The 18,349-nt window shown below is 40.1% G+C and overlaps 1 protein-coding gene across 4 annotated transcripts in view; it reads right to left on the bottom strand.

Moving 5' to 3' along the window:
* Positions 1 to 18,349, bottom strand: part of pgap1 (post-GPI attachment to proteins 1) — a 308,887-nt gene that overhangs the window by 194,123 nt on the left and 96,415 nt on the right. For all 4 annotated transcript variants that reach the window (XM_031892786.1, XM_031892788.1, XM_031892785.1 and 1 more), the window contains exon 7: positions 10,603 to 10,669. In XM_031892786.1, coding sequence (XP_031748646.1) covers positions 10,603 to 10,669 — 67 coding nt within the window. The remainder of the gene's footprint in view (positions 1 to 10,602; positions 10,670 to 18,349) is intronic.

Genomic DNA, 18,349 nt, shown 5'->3' with positions numbered 1-18,349 from the left:
CATCCGCCGTTGCCAGCTGAAACTCTACAGTGCAAAGAAGAAGCCATTTCTAAGCAAGATCCACAAGCTCAGGCGTTTTCACTGGGCCAGGGATCATTTAAAATGGAGTGTGGCAAAATGGAAGACTGTTCTGTGGTCAGACAAGTCACGATTCGAAGTTCTTTTTGGAAATCTGAGACGCCATGTCATCCGGACCAAAGAGGACAAGGACAACCCAAGTTGTTACCAACGCTCAGTTCAGAAGCCTGCATCTCTGATGATATGGGGTTGCATGAGTGCGTGTGGCATGGGCAGCTTGCATGTCTGGAAAGGCAGCATCAATGCAGAAAAATATATTCAGGTTCTAGAACAACATATGCTCCCATCCAGACGTCATCTCTTTCAGGGAAGACCCTGCATTGTTCAACAAGATAATGCCAGACCACATTCTGCATCAATCACAACATCATGGCTGCGCAGGAGAAGGATCCGGGTACGGAAATGGCCAGTCTGCAGTCCAGATCTTTCACCTATAGAGAACATTTGGCGCATCATAAAGAGGAAGGTGCGACAAAGAAGGCCCAAGACGATTGAACAGTTAGAGGCCTGTATTAGACAAGAATGGTAGAGCATTCCTATTCCTAAACTTGAGAAACTGGTCTCCTCGGTCCCCAGACGTCTGTTGAGTGTTGTAAGAAGAAGGGGAGATGCCACACAGTGGTGAAAATGGCCTTGTCCCAACTTTTTTGGGATTTGTGGACACCATGAAATTCTGAATCAACATATTTTTCCCTTAAAATGGTACATTTTCCAGTTTAAACTTTTGTTCCGTGATTTATGTTCTATTCTGAATAAAATATTAGAAGTTGGCACCTCCACATCATTGCATTCAGGTTTTATTCACAATTTGTTTAGTGTCCCAACTTTTTTGGAATCCGGTTTGTATTACAGGTTGGTTTGTACCTGGAAAGCAAATCTAAATATGTTTAGATTAAAGGACTTTAAAGTAAATCCATTATTCTAATAGCAGCTGAACTTATATTATTTGGTTTTTACAAAAAGATGTATTATCATGAGGAATTACCAATGGACACTAGGAGGGCTGTTAGGAAATGGCACCAATTTAAAAATGAAGTCCAAATGACATAATACTTTGGTGATAAAAATAAGTCACACAACTCTACAAACAGCACAAATTCAGAGTTGGTGAGGTTCTTAGGTAAAGTTTACAGCCTGCATATCCTTCTTATCAGTCTTTAATTCTGCAGTGCCTACTGTACTAAACTGTAATACTGTACTACTGTACTACTGTAATAAACCCCCAGCCCCACCCACATCTGGGCCTTGATTAGTCAATTTTACTGTCAAGAAAGCTGTGTTCTGCTGAGAGAAGCCACAAGAAAGATCCAACCAGAATGCAGCTGACTGCAACACAACCTGAGCTGCAGGAATGCATGAATATTCCCCCAATGTTAAATTTTCCAGAGCAGTGCAGAAACTGAGTTTTTTTTAGCCTCCCCTAGCCTGATTGAAAATCTGCCTATGACACTGCCTGGAATTAGACAACTTGTTCCACAAAAATATCCAGATCCTTCTCAATGAAGGATCCCCCAACACACTACCATTTAGTGTATAACTCGCATTTATATTATTTCTACCAAAGTGCATAACTTTTCAATACTGAACCTCATGTTCCATTTTGCTGCCCAGTTTTCCAATTTTGTCAAATCACTATGCAAAGTGGCAGCATCCTGCATCAAACTCACAGTTTTGGACCATTTAATATCATCAACAAAAATAGAAACAGAACTTTCTATGCCCAATTCCAGGTCATTAATAAACAAGTTAAAAAGCAAAGGACCAAAGAAAGACCCCTGTGGTACTCCATTAACAACACTGGCCCAATTAGAAAATATTCTATTTACCACCACTATTTGTAATCTATCCTTCAGCCAGTTCTCTATCCAATTCCAAATATTATGTTCCAGGCCGATATTTCTCAATTGTATCATTAACTTTCTGTGCAGTTCTGTATCAAATGCTTTAGCAAAGTCCAAGTAGATGACCTCTACTGCCATTCCAGCATTGAGGTTCCTGCTCACCTCCTCATAAAAGGCAATTAAATGAGTCTGACAAGATCTGTTACACATAAAACCATGATGGCACAAACTTGCAATGTATTCAAGTATCCTATACTTTATTACCCCTTCCAAAAGTTTTCCTACCACTGATGTCAGACTAACAGGCTTATAGTTTTCAGGCTAAAAACTGGATCTCTTTTTGAATAAAGTAAACACATTAGCAAATAACATATTGTATAGAAGTTACATACTCAAAAATCTGTGCAAAATATAGCAGCAGGAGAAACACATCTAAGTCTAATAATTTACAGCATCCTGATATTGCCTTATACCTAAGACTCTAAACTAAATAGTCTCAAAATGAGAATAGGTTAGCAAAAAAACTGAATCAGAAAAAGAAATGTGGTTGCAGTTTATAACATCTTTAGGAAAAACATTGCAAATATAAAAGCCTGACGCGTTTCATACCTAAAGGGGCACTTAATCATAGGCTAAAAAAAATCTACTGAACCTCATTTCTAAATAATTTATCAAGGATATGTTTGTGAAGATTCTCATTCATCCAGGACATGGTATATCTGTAGTAGTAAGTCAAATCAACTGGACTTGCTGTGTTTTTCTTGATGACATTTTGCCAGTCACCCAACTGCCTTTCTTGATTCAGAATGATCTTCCTATGAATGTTGACCCAATCAGCATAATCTGTTTATCATAACCAGCATGGAATCAGGGAGCAAATGAAAGTGAGGTGTTGATTGTATTAGAATGATAGTGCTTTGAGGTGTTATAAAACCTTCCAGGAAGAGGTGCCAAAACAGCATTGTACATGGCAGACAATAGATGCTGTACCCTCCCCACAACTGATATTTAGTTATTTATATATTTATAATATTTATGCTACTAATGAAATCGATTACCTAGTGTTATGAAGTATCTAACAGCTATGGATTTTCCTAAAAATCAAGTATGGCTTCATTAGATCTTTTCTCCTAATGACTTGTTAGCTATGGAAAATATAGTGAAGTTTTATATGAATTCAAGCTACTTTGATCATATATTACATATATGAGGTCCACAAAATGAATTATTAATTATAATGAATTCATATATAGTCTTCCCTTCTGGTTGTAATCACTAAGTAATTGATTTATTCAAATTCATTATATTCAACTTGTATTTACTTGTATGTCTGAATTAATGATGCTATAGTGGCATGTCTTTGTTTAAATTTATCTGATTTATATATATATTTATATATATACAAACCAAGAGTGTTCAGCACTCCTTAGCAAGTGGCTAATTGACCCAGGTGCTACCGATTCAAGCAATTTCAATAGAGTCCACAGGTATAGCGGTGCACACTAGGAATCCTTTAAAAGTTAGCTTTTATTGAACTGTATAAAACTTAATACATGGAGAAATAGGTCAACGTTTCGGCCTCCATCTTGGGCCTTTGTCAAGACCTTAAACATGTAACAACCATCAAAGCTATAAATAGATAAAAGCACAAACCCACACCCAATGGCACAAGTCATTCCAGTCATGTGTCAAAATTAAAAGAAAAGAAACCCTGTACCAAGGAGAAAACAATATCAAACACCATAAGGAGAATTATAATGAGCATACCACTGGCCATAAACTCCCATTTATATTCTGGCCCATCACCTCACATTAAGGGCCCTAGAATCTAAACCCTACAGAGATCTAGCGTTGATTTAAAAAGCAGGAAAAAGAGCAATATTCATTAAGGCCAAAAGGGGATAATGTATTTAAAGTTTTAATCCAGAATGTTTCCCTTTGTAGGAGCAAACGGGAGCGGTCACCCCCCCTCCTGGGTAGGGGAACATGGTCGATTGCAATATAACGAAAGGTGGGTAACCTGTGGCCCTGTTCTAAAAAATGTTTTGCCACCGGTTTATTAGTCACCCCATCACGAAATGCTGTACTAATAGCAGAGCGATGACCATCCATACGCAGCCTCAACGTTTGATCAGTCTTTCCTATATGGGACAAACCACAGGGACAAGTAATCAAATAAATGACAAAAGATGTGGTACAAGTGATATGATGTCTTATATTGAGACGCTTACCCGTATGGGGATGTAAAAAAGTCGCTCCTGGAGTCATATACCGACAAGAGGTGCAATTGGGGCATTTAAAGCATCCAGGTTTGTTGCTACGCAACCATGAACCAGATTTCTTTTGGTAACACGCTATCGGGTCACTCTGTACTAAGAGATCACGTAAATTTATACCCCTTCTGTAGCTAACAAGTGGGGCATTGGGTAATACCTTCTTAAAGGCATGGTCGGCCTTAAGAATATTCCAATTTTTACCAATCGTATTTCTGATGTGGCCAGATCTAGAATTAAAGGTAGTACAAAACACCACACCAGGATGTGCCTTGGGACCCCTGCTAGTGAGATTACAGCGAGAGTGAGCCGTTGATAAAGCTTGCGTTAAAACTGAAACTGGGTAACCCCTTGCTTGAAAGCGCCCCCACATCTCCAGGATTTGGGTTTCCGCTATGCGCTCATCGGAGTTATTCCTCAAAACCCTACAAAATTGTGAGATGGGTAGGGATTTTTTAAGGGCTGGAGGGTGACTACTACCAAAGTGGAGAAGCACGTTCTTGTCAGTGGGCTTGTGGAACAACGAGTAGCCCAACTGGCCACCCGTGATCCACAGCTCAATGTCCAAAAAATGTAGTGGTGTTTTGTACTACCTTTAATTCTAGATCTGGCCACATCAGAAATACGATTGGTAAAAATTGGAATATTCTTAAGGCCGACCATGCCTTTAAGAAGGTATTACCCAATGCCCCACTTGTTAGCTACAGAAGGGGTATAAATTTACGTGATCTCTTAGTACAGAGTGACCCGATAGCATGTTACCAAAAGAAATCTGGTTCATGGTTGCGTAGCAACAAACCTGGATGCTTTAAATGCCCCAATTGCACCTCTTGTCGGTATATGACTCCAGGAGCGACTTTTTTACATCCCCATACGGGTAAGCGTCTCAATATAAGACATCATATCACTTGTACCACATCTTTTGTCATTTATTTGATTACTTGTCCCTGTGGTTTGTCCTATATAGGAAAGACTGATCAAACGTTGAGGCTGCGTATGGATGGTCATCGCTCTGCTATTAGTACAGCATTTCGTGATGGGGTGACTAATAAACCGGTGGCAAAACATTTTTTAGAACAGGGCCACAGGTTACCCACCTTTCGTTATATTGCAATCGACCATGTTCCCCTACCCAGGAGGGGGGGGTGACCGCTCCCGTTTGCTCCTACAAAGGGAAACATTCTGGATTAAAACTTTAAATACATTATCCCCTTTTGGCCTTAATGAATATTGCTCTTTTTCCTGCTTTTTAAATCAACGCTAGATCTCTGTGGGGTTTAGATTCTAGGGCCCTTAATGTGAGGTGATGGGCCAGAATATAAATGGGAGTTTATGGCCAGTGGTATGCTCATTATAATTCTCCTTATGGTGTTTGATATTGTTTTCTCCTTGGTACAGGGTTTCTTTTCTTTTAATTTTGACACATGACTGGAATGACTTGTGCCATTGGGTGTGGGTTTGTGCTTTTATCTATTTATAGCTTTGATGGTTGTTACATGTTTAATGTCTTGACAAAGGCCCAAGATGGGGGCCGAAACATTGACCTATTTCTCCATGTATTAAGTTTTATACAGTTCAATAAAAGCTAACTTTTAAAGGATTCCCAGTGTGCACCGCTATACCTGTGGACTCTATTTATATATATATATATACATATTATCTATGTGCGTTTCTCCTAATAATTAATGGTTGGAAATTTTTCTGATAGGGAAACATTTTTTTAAAAAAACTTTTCACAAGAATATACTAATAACTACTTCAATACTTTAGAACAATGGTCCATAAACAGAAGTTATGTTATGGTGTTATGTTATTTTGAAAATACAAATGATGTAGAATTTATGGAATGCTGGAATCTGGTTTTATCTGAATGTTTCAAACAACCACATTAAGGGCCAGATTCATGAAAGTATGAATTCAAATCACGAAATCTGATAGTTTATGATGTTTGAAAAAGTCACAAAAATTCCATTCGTTTGAATACGAAGATTTCGTACTTCCGATCCGAAAGTTCAGAAATTTTCGTATTGCGACAAAATACGATTTTGTTGCGCAAATTGTTGTAAAGTATGAAAAAGTCGCACAAATTAACGAAAACATCACAGAAAATACGCAAAAGTTGTAAACGTTAGAAAAAAGAAAAAAAATTTTGTATTCGGACCTGTCTTACTTTAATAAATGTTCCCCAAACAGTAGAAACAAGGGGCGCTATGTAAAGAGTAAAAAATATATAAAAAGCAAATATAATTAGAAAATAGTCAGTGTTCTCGAACCAATACACAGTCCAAATAAATGTAGTTTAATGAGAGTTCACAGAAAATATATACAGCTTTTCAGGTGCGTAGTCCGTGGGGGGTGCAGCCACCTCGCGTAGCAAATCAATCTATTGATAACTAAAAACACATGAAAACAGAGAGATGCACTTCCATAATGTAAAATCAAACGTAAATAGTTTAATACATAAAAGTTGCACTTACAATTGTTGCAGTACAATAAGCATATCAATCAATGAGGCCCAACGCGTTTCATCATCTAGTGACTTCGCTTATTGTACTGCAACAATTGTAAGTGCAACTTTTATGTATGAAACTATTTACTTTTGATTTTTATCTGAATGTTCTCTCAAACTAATGAATAGTAGTGATAAAACACAATTTATATGAACATCTTAGGAAGGATATTAACATTTTGAAAAAAGATAATGAATCACTGAGTGCAGTGTCGGACTGGCCCACCAGGATGCCAGGAAAACTCCCAGTGGGCCCAGGTGTCAGTGGGCCCTCCAGCATTTGGCCTGCTTCATGGTCATTCCCTATTTCTGAATGGGAATAAAGAGGAGAAACAGATGGAAGAATAGATGTTTGCATGTAAATAAAAGAGACTAGGAAAATAAAGAGTTTGGGTGAGGAAAGTTTGGATAGTGGGCCTATGGTCCAAGGTTTTCTGGTGGGCCCCCGAGGTCCCAGTCTGACACTGACTGAGTGAACATTTAGAGTATATACAGTATGTCAGAAAATTTAGAAATCTGTGGATGTAATAAAGAAGGAAATAATAGACAGGGAATCTAATAAATTCAAACAAGATAAAATTGATTGTGAATGTAATAGAGTCTATAATTGGTTGGAATATGTAGATAAGAGGAAAGTTAGGACATCTAGGTACAATAAAAATTCTTATAAGTCCATATTAAAGTCCTCCAAATCTAAACATGTCAGTTTTTCTGAAACTGAATTTGATAACTCCGATATGTTTGAGCAAGAATCAGGTGGTTGTTCCTTCTTTTCTTTCTCTTCACAGGAAATTCGGGAGTCCAGAGCTTTAGAAGTCTTTTAAAGGAACAGTAACACCAAAAAGTGTATAAAAGTAACTAAAATATAATGTGCTGCTGCCCTGCACTGGTAAAAGTTGTGTGTTTGCTTCAGAAAGTCTACTATAATTTATATAAATAAGCTGCTATGTAGCCATGGAGGCAGCTATTCAAAGAAGAAAAGGCACAGGCGCATAGCAGATAACAGATAAAACACTATTGTATTCTACAGAACTTATCTGTTATCTGCTAAGTAACCTGTGCCTTTTCTCCTTTTTTCCAGCTTGAATGGCTGCCCCCGTGGCTACACAGCAGCTTATTATATAAATTATAGTAGTGTTACTGTAGCAAACACACCAGTTTTACCAGTGCAGGGCAGCAGTGCATTAAATTTTTATTACTTTAAAGCTCTTTCATTTTTTGGTGTTACTGTTCCTTTAAGGAGATAATAGAAACCAAGAGACAAAAAACAGAAAATCTCCAGCGAATCAGGAGACGAAGAAGAAAGAGGGAAACCAGCTACATATATCCGGAGAGAGAGAAGGAGGTTCCAAATCAGAATGGACTCTATCTATTGAGGAGTTAAAGGACATGTACACCCCACACCCCTGAAATGTAAACAGAGCATTTGCTATGGCTACTGGGACAAATGTCTGCACATTTGATTCTCAATATGCATAGAAATAGCAAAGTATGTCTTTCTACACCAAAATACCAAACTGCAAAGTTATGCTAAAAACAGATCAGGAACAATAATAGAGATAAAAAATGCAACAAAACTACAAAAATTGCACAAATAAAAGAAATAACAAAATAAGTCACACAACAGCATAGTTCAGGGGTGGGCAAACTTTTTGGCTCACGGGCCACATTTACTCACCCCCGGGCCGGACCGGGCCAGGGCGGGCAGGGCCAGGCCAGCGTTACGCCCCCTTCGTCTCTTTAATTCCGGCCCGCCAATGACACCAAGTCTCGCATGATGAGACTTGGCGTCGTCGGCAGGCCGGATTAAAAAGGCCAAGGGGCCGGATGTGGCCCGCGGGCCGTAGTTTGCCCACCCCTGGCATAGTTAGTGGTCAATAGAACCTGATCCAACAGTCCTACTGACAAAATAAACAGTTTTTAGGGGAAATGGTGAAATTAAGTAGTGAAAAAAGTGTGAGTGTTTGTGTATACATGTGTGTACACATCTAAAAGTGTGAAACATTGTGTTGGTGTGTATGAGTGTATATAAGTGTGTAAAGTGAAAAAAGCAAAAAACAAACTTTGCTAAAAATGTGTGCTGTATGTGTGTGTAAATGTAGAAGCCACCCAACTGTAATTTATACAGTGGGGTCAATTACACCTTATATGGCTCATTTATGAATCATGGGAAAAAACAAACCAGGCTCAAGCCACTGGAGTGCCCACTGGAGCACAAGGACCTTTGTTTTCCCAATTAATGAGTCACTATCTGCATTTTAAAAAGCTGTTTTCAAGAGGGGCAATGCAGCTATTGTAAACCTCATCTAAACAAAGCCTTGCCCTGTTTTTGTGTTCAGTTGAGCCTTATATATTGGACCTTCCTATTCTAAAACCCTGAAATGCATTGTTACTTATCAGTATACTTTCTTGCTGAGCCACAGGAAGCCCTGTAAGATAGTCCTTTGTATACAACCCTTATAAGTATCCCGAAAGCCTTTTTTCATTCCAGGCGAGTTTTATAACAGTTTATATCATACTCTGAGATTAATAGGTTTCGGTCCTGGTCCTTACTTTCACATGTTCCAGTTTCTTTTGAATTTCCTTCTAAGTCACCCATCCATCAATAGTTTAAATATTAGAATTTGGTCTATTAACTGGTTCCTCAGTTGAGTAAACAGATGTTTAATGTTTCCTCTCTCTTTAGATAGCAAGACGTGTAGATTCATGCAAGCCAGGATCTTGTTGACATATGCTACTATGTTCTTTAAAGATTGTGTTATGCGTTATAGAGTCATAAAAGATTCAACTCGATAGCCACATCTTTTTTCAACCCGAGTTAAGATATTAATTGAGCAAAATGTATGTATCTGAAGAGTAATACAATGCCTTATATTTGTGGAACATGATGCTGTGTCCTTATATATTCCTACAGTATATGAACCATTCATATTTGTTGAATAGTTACATAGTTACATAGGGTTGAAATAAGACAAGAGTCCATCAAGTTCAACCCATCCAAGTAAACCCAGCACACACAACCTATACTTACCAATCTATACACTCACATACATAAACTACATATACAACCACTAATACTAACTGTAGATATTAGTTTCACAATAGCCTTGGATATTCTGCTTGTTCAAAAACTTATCCAGGCCCCTCTTAAAGGCATTAACAGAATCTGCCATTACCACATCACTAGGAAGGGCATTGCACAGCCTCACTGCCCTCAGCGTGAAAAACTACCAACGCTGCTTCAAATGGAAGCTCCGTTCTCAAATGGAAGCTCCGAATAATACTGCATCTGCTTACCCTACAGCTGGTACAAGCTATTATTTGAGGGGGTGGGGTATTGATGTCACAAAGGAAAGGATTAGATGCACTGTAGGTCAAACTAGGGAGCAGGATGTGGGGGAAACAGAGATTATGAAAGATCAGTGTCTTAAATTGGCAGACCAGGGACAGGGGGAATTACAAATACGGCAAATACATTGCTGGTAAATTTGTAATATGACCAGCCTTAACTGAAATATTATCATACAGCCAGTAAAATAAAGGCGTGGCTAGCAAACCTAGCAGGCACTAACTGCAATTTTATGAAAAGAAATAATTTACTGGGATAAAAATAGGTTGGGGAGGTAAACAGTGTGGGTAATTACCCAGGTAGAAATATAAAACTGTTAGTCTTAGCATTTAAAGGAGAAGGAAAGGTAAAAGCACTGGGGGGTGCCAAAATCTCCTAACAGGGGCCCAGGGTTTCAAATAAGCAATTACAATCGGGGGGGGGGGGGCTAACATTTTGGAACCCCCCAGTGATTGTACCTTTCCTTCTCCTTTTAGCATTTGTCTCACCATATACGTTTATAAAATCTATTCCCAAAGAACCCAAAAAGAGAAATTTAAAAGGAAGACAAACCTGCTTGGTATGTCCATCAATGAGATCAAACAGTGCTCTTGCTGTGGCTAAAACCAACTCCCTGCACCTAGAAAAAAAAAGACACAAAACTTTAATGTATAAATACCTGCTAGAAAAACAAATTATAAGCTTCATCTGATAGGGAGAGAACCTATTATATGGTCCAGATATATACTGAATGCCTGACTTCATAACTAGGATGAACTGTGTAGAGAACCACTTAATTTGCATATTCTGAGGAACAAGGATCAAATTATAAAAGCGGTGGTCTATAAACATAGCATCAAAGTGCATCTTTGTAGTGCGCCAAACAAAATGGATTAATATAAGACGAGCTTCTGAAATATTAGCAGAAAGTAATAATTAAACAGCCCCAGTTATATTACATTAGAATATTAGGCTTGGATTTTTTTTTCTTCTTGTTTTGGTAATCTAAAACTAGGAACACTAGGAAAGCATTCTTGGATGTCTTTCTTCACACCCCTACCTGTTTGTGAAAGTGCTGTATTGAGTCATCTCTAATTTCCCTTCATGCTTGATCTCCAAAATTAGACATTTTCCTGGAGTCTATAGGGCTTTGTTTGCTTGTATTGATGAATATACAGTTAAAACAAATATAATCTAATTTATTACTACTTTATGTAGTCATTTGTACTACAGAAAATAGTGCATAGTGTTTTGAGCTTGTATCATTTGGTACCAGAAGTTTTAGAAAGGCAGTTGTGTGCTAAAAAGTCTGTTGGATTTTGGACTGTAGAGCACTCTCCCCTCTCCACTCTTTGCTGTAGTGTAAAAAAAAATGTTTTTTAAATGTCGAAAGGACATAAAAGTGTGTTAAAATGAGTAGTGAGAAGGTTAAGAGTTTTAAAGAAGGTTAACTTTTCTGAGAATTTGTAGTTAGTTTAAATGATAATTTTAAACTTTTTTTCTAGTAGGGAAGGCAATAACAAAAAAAAATCCTCGTAAATTATTAAATTTGCCAACCTTTAAATGAATAACCATATAGTGTAAACTGAGAGAGAACTTTCTGTGCAGGTTTATTCATATCATGGCAAAATAAGTGTTGACACATACAGTATATAAACAAATGTATAATGATTTATCACGTTTGTCTTCTTTTCTTATATTGGGAGATGAGAAATCTAGACATCTTATTAACAATCTGTTTTGTTTTGATGATCTAACAACCTGTTTTGTAAGTCTAACAATGTGCTTTGTTTTGCAGGTTTTAAAGGGATACTGTCATGATTTTTATGGTATACATTTTATTTCTAAATTAGTGTTTACATAGCAAATAATTCACTCTACCATTTAAAATTTTATTCTTGAACCAACACATGTATTTGTTTAGTAATATTGGTGTGTAGGCAGCCATCTTAGTGCATTGTGCATGATTGAGCATTGAGCACTGTGCATTGAGTCTGAGCTTTCAGAAAGAGCCAGCGCTACACATTAGAACTGCTTTCAGGTAACCTATTGTTTCTTCTATTCCAGTGTAACTGGAGGAGTCACAAGCCGGACTTGTATTTCTTACTATTGAGTTCTGTTCTGATACCTACTGGGACGTTAATGTTTTAAAAATGTTTTGCCATGACAGTATTCCTTTAAGACATTTTATATATATAATAGAATAAAGTATTTTTGTTGGCTTAGTTCTTTAACATATGTTCTGTGTGCCCACATGCTTGTGTTTATTGTGTGTGCCCACATGCTTATGTTTAATCTCGTTATTAATGGAAAAGTGAACGTATTTACTTTGGAAATCTGTTAAACTAAAAAAACTGATGGCTGTAGATATTTTATTTTTTTTAGATCTGTAAACATGGATGTCTACTGTGGACTGAACCCATTACGTTACTGTTGAACCCGAGAAGAGGATTTTATCTCAAACTAAATAACACAGGACTCTAATCTTTATGGAGTGGTTTTCATAAATGAATGTTTATAAATGTTTCCCTGTCACATTCCATCAAAAGTGATCCACCTGCTGGTAGTGGGATATGTTACAATACATGTCACGTCCGGGTTTAGAACTTGACTGACATCTTTGGAGCCAATGGGGTCTGGGTCCCGTCAGGACCACGTTTGGAACCTGACTGACATCCTTGTAGCCAATGGCGTCCAGGGTTCATTTAGTAATCTTGTGTGAGTTTGCGTGACTCGTGTGAGTTGTTGTTCCCCTATATAAGGCTGTGTTCACATACTCGTGCCTCACTCCTTGCTGGACCCTCTGCATCTTGGAGCTCTCCTGCTGCCTACTTGCACTTTGGAAGACTGCCTGCCTGGAAATATGTTTGATTCTGCCATTCTGCCTGCCTGGGAAGACGATTGATCCTGCCTGCCTGGGAAGATCGTTGATCCTTCCTGCCTGCTTGCTGATTCTCGCACGCGCCAGCCATCCTGCCTGGGAAGATGTTCGATCCTGCCTGTCTGCCCACCCGCTTACCAGCTGTCCTGCCTGCCTGGGACAACGATTGATCCTATCTGCCTACCTACCTGGGAAGATGGTCAATCTTGCCTGCCTGCCAGCTGTCCTTCCTGGGAAGACGTTGTATATATTTTTTTTATTATCTTGTTTTATTTGGTGGGGTGGTGGCTATGGGCAAAAGGCTTTGCACAGCCGCTGAGCCTGTCGATGGAATTTAGTGATTCTGATCCAGAGTATGTGCCGCGTGACCTAGAAACTGACTCATCTACCAATGCATCAGAAGGTAGTGGCAGCAGTAGCACTCTGAGTGCCCCTGAAATGCCTTTGGAGTTGCTGGAAGAGGTAGAAGTGGAAGTAGTGGCAGGGGACTCCACTGCAGTTGGCGGAGAGCCAGGTCCCCGCAACTCTCCCATTTTACTGGAGTCCCTGGAGTTAGGGTTGAAACAGCTAACTTTGGCCTTCTAGATTTCTTCCATTTATTACTTACAGAGGCTATCCAAGAGGATATGGTTTTCTACACCAATTTATATGCTGAGCAGTATATTGCTGAGGCGTACATTCTCAAGCTCATCAATGGCATCCCACTTTTTTCCATGAAATGAAAAGGTTCTGGGCGCTCACCTTATAAACCTACTGGGACACCACTACAGTACTTACCATCCCTCTGTTCTCAGCCGCCATGCTCTGAAACCATTACCAGGATTTAGATTAGATTACATTCAGCTTTATTGTCATTACACATGTATAAATACAGGGTAACAAAATGAGATTTAGCATCTAATCAGAAATGCAAGGGACAGCAGTGCATTACATACAATATAGAACAATGTTCAGTGAAGTTAAAATAAGTACAGTGAAGTTGAAGTAAGTATAGTAAAGTTGAAATAAATACAGTGAAGTTGAAGTACTTGTACAGGACAGTGAACTTAAAATAAATACAGTAAAGGTAAGTGAAGTTAAAGTACAGTAAAGTTAAGGTAAGTACAGTGAAATTGAAGTACTTGTACAATATGGTACAGTGAAATTGTAGTAAATATAGTGAAATTGTAGTAAATATAGTGAAATTTAAATAAGTACAGTGAAGATAAAATACTTGATTATATAAAAATAATAAAAAGCAGTATAAGCAAATAAACACAATTTATGCATTAGTATACATAAAGGTAAATAGGCATGCATAGTAAAATAATAAAAGTAAATGGTAGTTCAGCAAGGGACAGAGTTAAATAGGGAAACAGCTGTGGGAAAAAAAAACTATTCCCAAACCTACAGTATAGTTCAGTGAAATTAAAATAAATACGGTGATGTTGAAATACTTGTACAGTATAATACAGTGAAATTAAAGTAAGTACAGTAAAGTTGAGATAAATACAGTGAAGTTGAAGTACTTGTACAGGACAGTGAACTTAAAATAAATACAGTAAAGGTAAGTGAAGTTAAAGTACAGTAAAGTTAAGGTAAGTACAGTGAAATTGAAGTACTTGTACAATATGGTACAGTGAAATTGTAGTAAATATAGTGAAATTGTAGTAAATATAGTGAAATTGAAATAAGTACAGTGAAGATAAAATACTTGATTATATAAAAATAATAAAAAGCAGTATAAGCAAATAAACACAATTTATGCATTAGTATACATAAAGGTAAATAGGCATGCATAGTAAAATAATAAAAGTACATGGTAGTTCAGCAAGGGACAGAGTTAAATAGGGAAACAGCTGTGGGAAAAAAAAACTATTCCCAAACCTACTGGTTTTGATCTGAAGGCTCCTAAAACGTCCTGTGAAAGGAAGGAGCTGAAAAAATCTATGGGTAGGATGAAAGGGGTCCCTAAGAATGCTGCGAGTCCAGTGCAGGCACCGCTTCTTCTGGACATCTTCAATAGCAGGTAATGGAGTCCCTATAATGTGTTGAGCAGTTTTGACCACCCTCTGCAATGCCTTACGATCGGAAAAAAAGAAATTCCCATACCAAACTTTAATACAATTGGTTAGGATACTCTCAATCGCACAGGGGTAGAAGTTACCCAAAATGTCAACAGACAGATGATTCTTCTTCAATGTCCTCAAGAAGAAGATTCGCTGGCGGGTCTTCTTAACAAGGCAAGAGGTTTCGATCATCCATGACAGGTTCTCAGAGATATTAATCCCCAGGAACTTAAAACTGGGAACATGCTCTAAGAAGCAATGAGCTCCTGGCAATAAAATATCATGATACCAAAAATGAACTGATGCTTACTACCATCCAAGATGGAAGCATCACTGTGAAAAACAGAAGCAGCGGTAGGACCCATAAATCAAAGCCACTGTGTATCCAAGTATCCAAGAGTACAGCAAACACATGGGTGGCGTAGATAAAATGGATTACATGCAACACTATTATAATGCCACCCGAAAAACAAAGTCCTGGTATAAAAAAGCTACAACTTACCTGGTACATATGGCCCTTTACAATTCCTACATTGGCAGCAGCACCAGGCTCCAAATTATCCAGCTGCAGTGGCTCCTTGTCTTGCTGTTTGGGGATTTGGAGGAGGCGCTGGTGATGCCTGCTGGAGAAAATATTGCTCGCCTAATGGGAAACACTTTATTGACTAGAACTCACCCACACCTAATAAACAGTATCCCCCAGAGAGCTTGCAAAGTATGCCGGAAAAAAGGGGTTAGACGGGATGCCCAGTACATTGCCACAAGTGCCCCAGCAGGCCAACTTTAAGCCGTGCTTTGAGCTATACCATACCCGGGTCCACTATGACAGGGATTGAGGTTAGTTAGTCTGTCGCTTTTTTCCCCAATGTCTTCTAGGAGCCTGCTGTTGGAGCCATCATCTCAGCTGTTGGCTCAGCCATCAAGCCCCAAAGAGCCAGCTGCCACCCAGCACCACCGTCAAGCCCTAGGGGAGCCGCCACCAATCCCGACCCTCAAGCCCAGTGGAGCCACCATGCAGGCCAAACATCAAGCCCCTAGGAGCCAGCTGCCACCTGGCCTGACCTTCAAAGCCCCAGGGGAGCCAACATCAGGCCCAGCCCTCAAGCCCAGGGGAGCCACCATCCGGCCCAACTATCAAGCCTTGAGGAGCCAGCCACCACCCAGCCCAACTCTCAAGCACAGGGGAGCCACCATCCGTTCCAACAATCAATCCCAGGGAGCCAGCCACTGCCCAGCCCAATCATCAAGCTCAGGGGAACCATCCCCCCCAACCATTAAGCCGAGGAGCCATTCGCAAACCGGCCGACCCTCAAGCCCAGGGGAGCCACCATCCAGCCCAATCATCAAGCCCTGAGGAGCAAGGCACCAAGGGGAGCCAACATAAGGCCCGACCCTTAAGCCCAGGCTCGACCCTAAAAGGGTATAGACGCCCAGGTCTCCTGGGCAGAAGGAGGGTGCAGTTCCACAATTTGGCCACTGGAGAGCAAGGCAAGTCCAGAGGGAAATCCGGATATAGCCTCCCAGGTCTCCTGGCCAGCAGGAGGGTGCAGTTCCACAACTTGGCCACTCGAGGGCAATGAAAATCCGGAGGGAAAGCCTGTATAGTCGCCCAAGGGTAGCAGGAAGGTGCAGTTCCAAAATTTGGCCACAGGGGGGACAGAAGAGTCCAGGGGGAAAGACGGTGATAGCTGTCCATATCTAATGCAGAGAACTTCCAGGCGCCCAGTGGGGAAAGCCGGGTATTGTTGCCCAGGGCTAACGCAGAGGAACCGTTGCCCATTGAGAAATCCATGGTGACAGCTGCTATGGATTAAAACATGTGCCGGCAGAACCAAGGGGGGTGCACCATGCCTTGTGAAGGTCTCCACTTGCCATAAGGGATAGTAAGGTATGCCTGCCCATATCTCAATGTCTGGGTCTACCTTGCGCTTAAAGGTGAAATGCTTTATTCTTCTGACCTTAGGTCCCCTGCATGGGACTTCCAGTTGCGTTAGGGGGGAAAGCCAGGTACGGATGCCCAGAGGCTCCCCGCATGAGACTTCCAGGCATTTCGGGGGGGGGGGAAGCCGGGTAGGGATGTTCAGAGCCTCCCCCTACCGGACTTCCAGGTGCGTAAGGTGGGAAAGCCGGGTATGGACGCTCAGAGGCTCCCCCACATAAGACTTCCAGGTGTGTAAGAGGGGAAAATCATGAATGAACACACAGAGGCTTCCCACATGAGACTTCCAGATGCGTATGGGGGGAGGTCCGGGTATGGACACCCAGAGGTTCCCCACATGGTACTTCCAGGCATGTAAGGGGAGAAAGCCGTGTATGGACGCCAAGAGTTTCCCCTTGCATGAGACTTCCAGGCGTGTTAGCATGTTTTATATACTGTGTCCAAGAGTTGGAGGGTCCTCTGCCTGTTAACTACCATTCCAAGCATCTGTGGGTTTGTCCAAGAACACCTCTTTTACCTGTAGAGGTGTGTTGGCATTCTTGATTGTGTGAGTTTGCCCTGTGGTGTCTGTTTCCACCATGGTACGGTGCCTAAAGCTACCTGGCTCTGTCAAGGAGCCCTTCATCCTCTGGCTTGTGCTCTTCTGTCTGGTTTTGCCTGTGATACTGAGTCTTGGCTTCTTCCTCCTGGCAAGACTCTGGGACCTTCTCTGCCTCCATTCTAGGGGAGCTGTTGTAAGTGCCCCATCTTGAACAAGAGGTGTTTGAAGATGGTCAGATACAGTTGTAGTTCTGACAATAAATGATGCCCCCTAGCGAACTGGCAGTGATACTGATAGAAGGGCACCAAAAGGAGTGGAGTCTTTGACTTAATTTTACAAGAAGTAATATTATCCGCTGCATGCTGGCTAAAGCGTGAAGCTTGTCGGGTAAATTAGGGGAGCTGCAGGCTATTGCATGTATTGAAAATTATGATTTAATTTGTATCACTGAGACCTGGTGGGATGAAAAAATGTGACTGGGCCGTGAATTTAAATGGTTATACACTTTTTAGGAGGGACAGAGAGATTAAAAAGGGTGGAGGGGTTTGTCTTTGGGTAGAAATTTCAGTATGGCTGAAGGTCACAAAGAAAATGATCATTGGTGTATGCTATAAACCACCTCGTATAAGTGAGGGGGATGAGACCCAGCTATTGTTGCAAATGGAGGAGGCTTCACAACTAGTTGTTATTATGGGGGACTTTAATTATCCAGACATTGACTGGAGAAATGGGGTGGCTAAGTCAGAAAAAGCTAGTAGGTTTGTAAATATGCTAAATGAAAACTTTTTATTTCAGGCGGTTCAAGAACCTACTAGGAATGACTCTATTTTGGACCTGGTGATATCTAATAATACTGAACTCATCTCTAACATTTGTGTGGGTGAGCATTTGGGGAACAGTGATCACAATAT

Source organism: Xenopus tropicalis, chromosome 9 (genome assembly GCF_000004195.4).
Source record: "Xenopus tropicalis strain Nigerian chromosome 9, UCB_Xtro_10.0, whole genome shotgun sequence".
Taxonomy (NCBI): domain Eukaryota; kingdom Metazoa; phylum Chordata; class Amphibia; order Anura; family Pipidae; genus Xenopus; species Xenopus tropicalis.
This window is presented reverse-complemented; position numbering and strand designations above follow the sequence as displayed.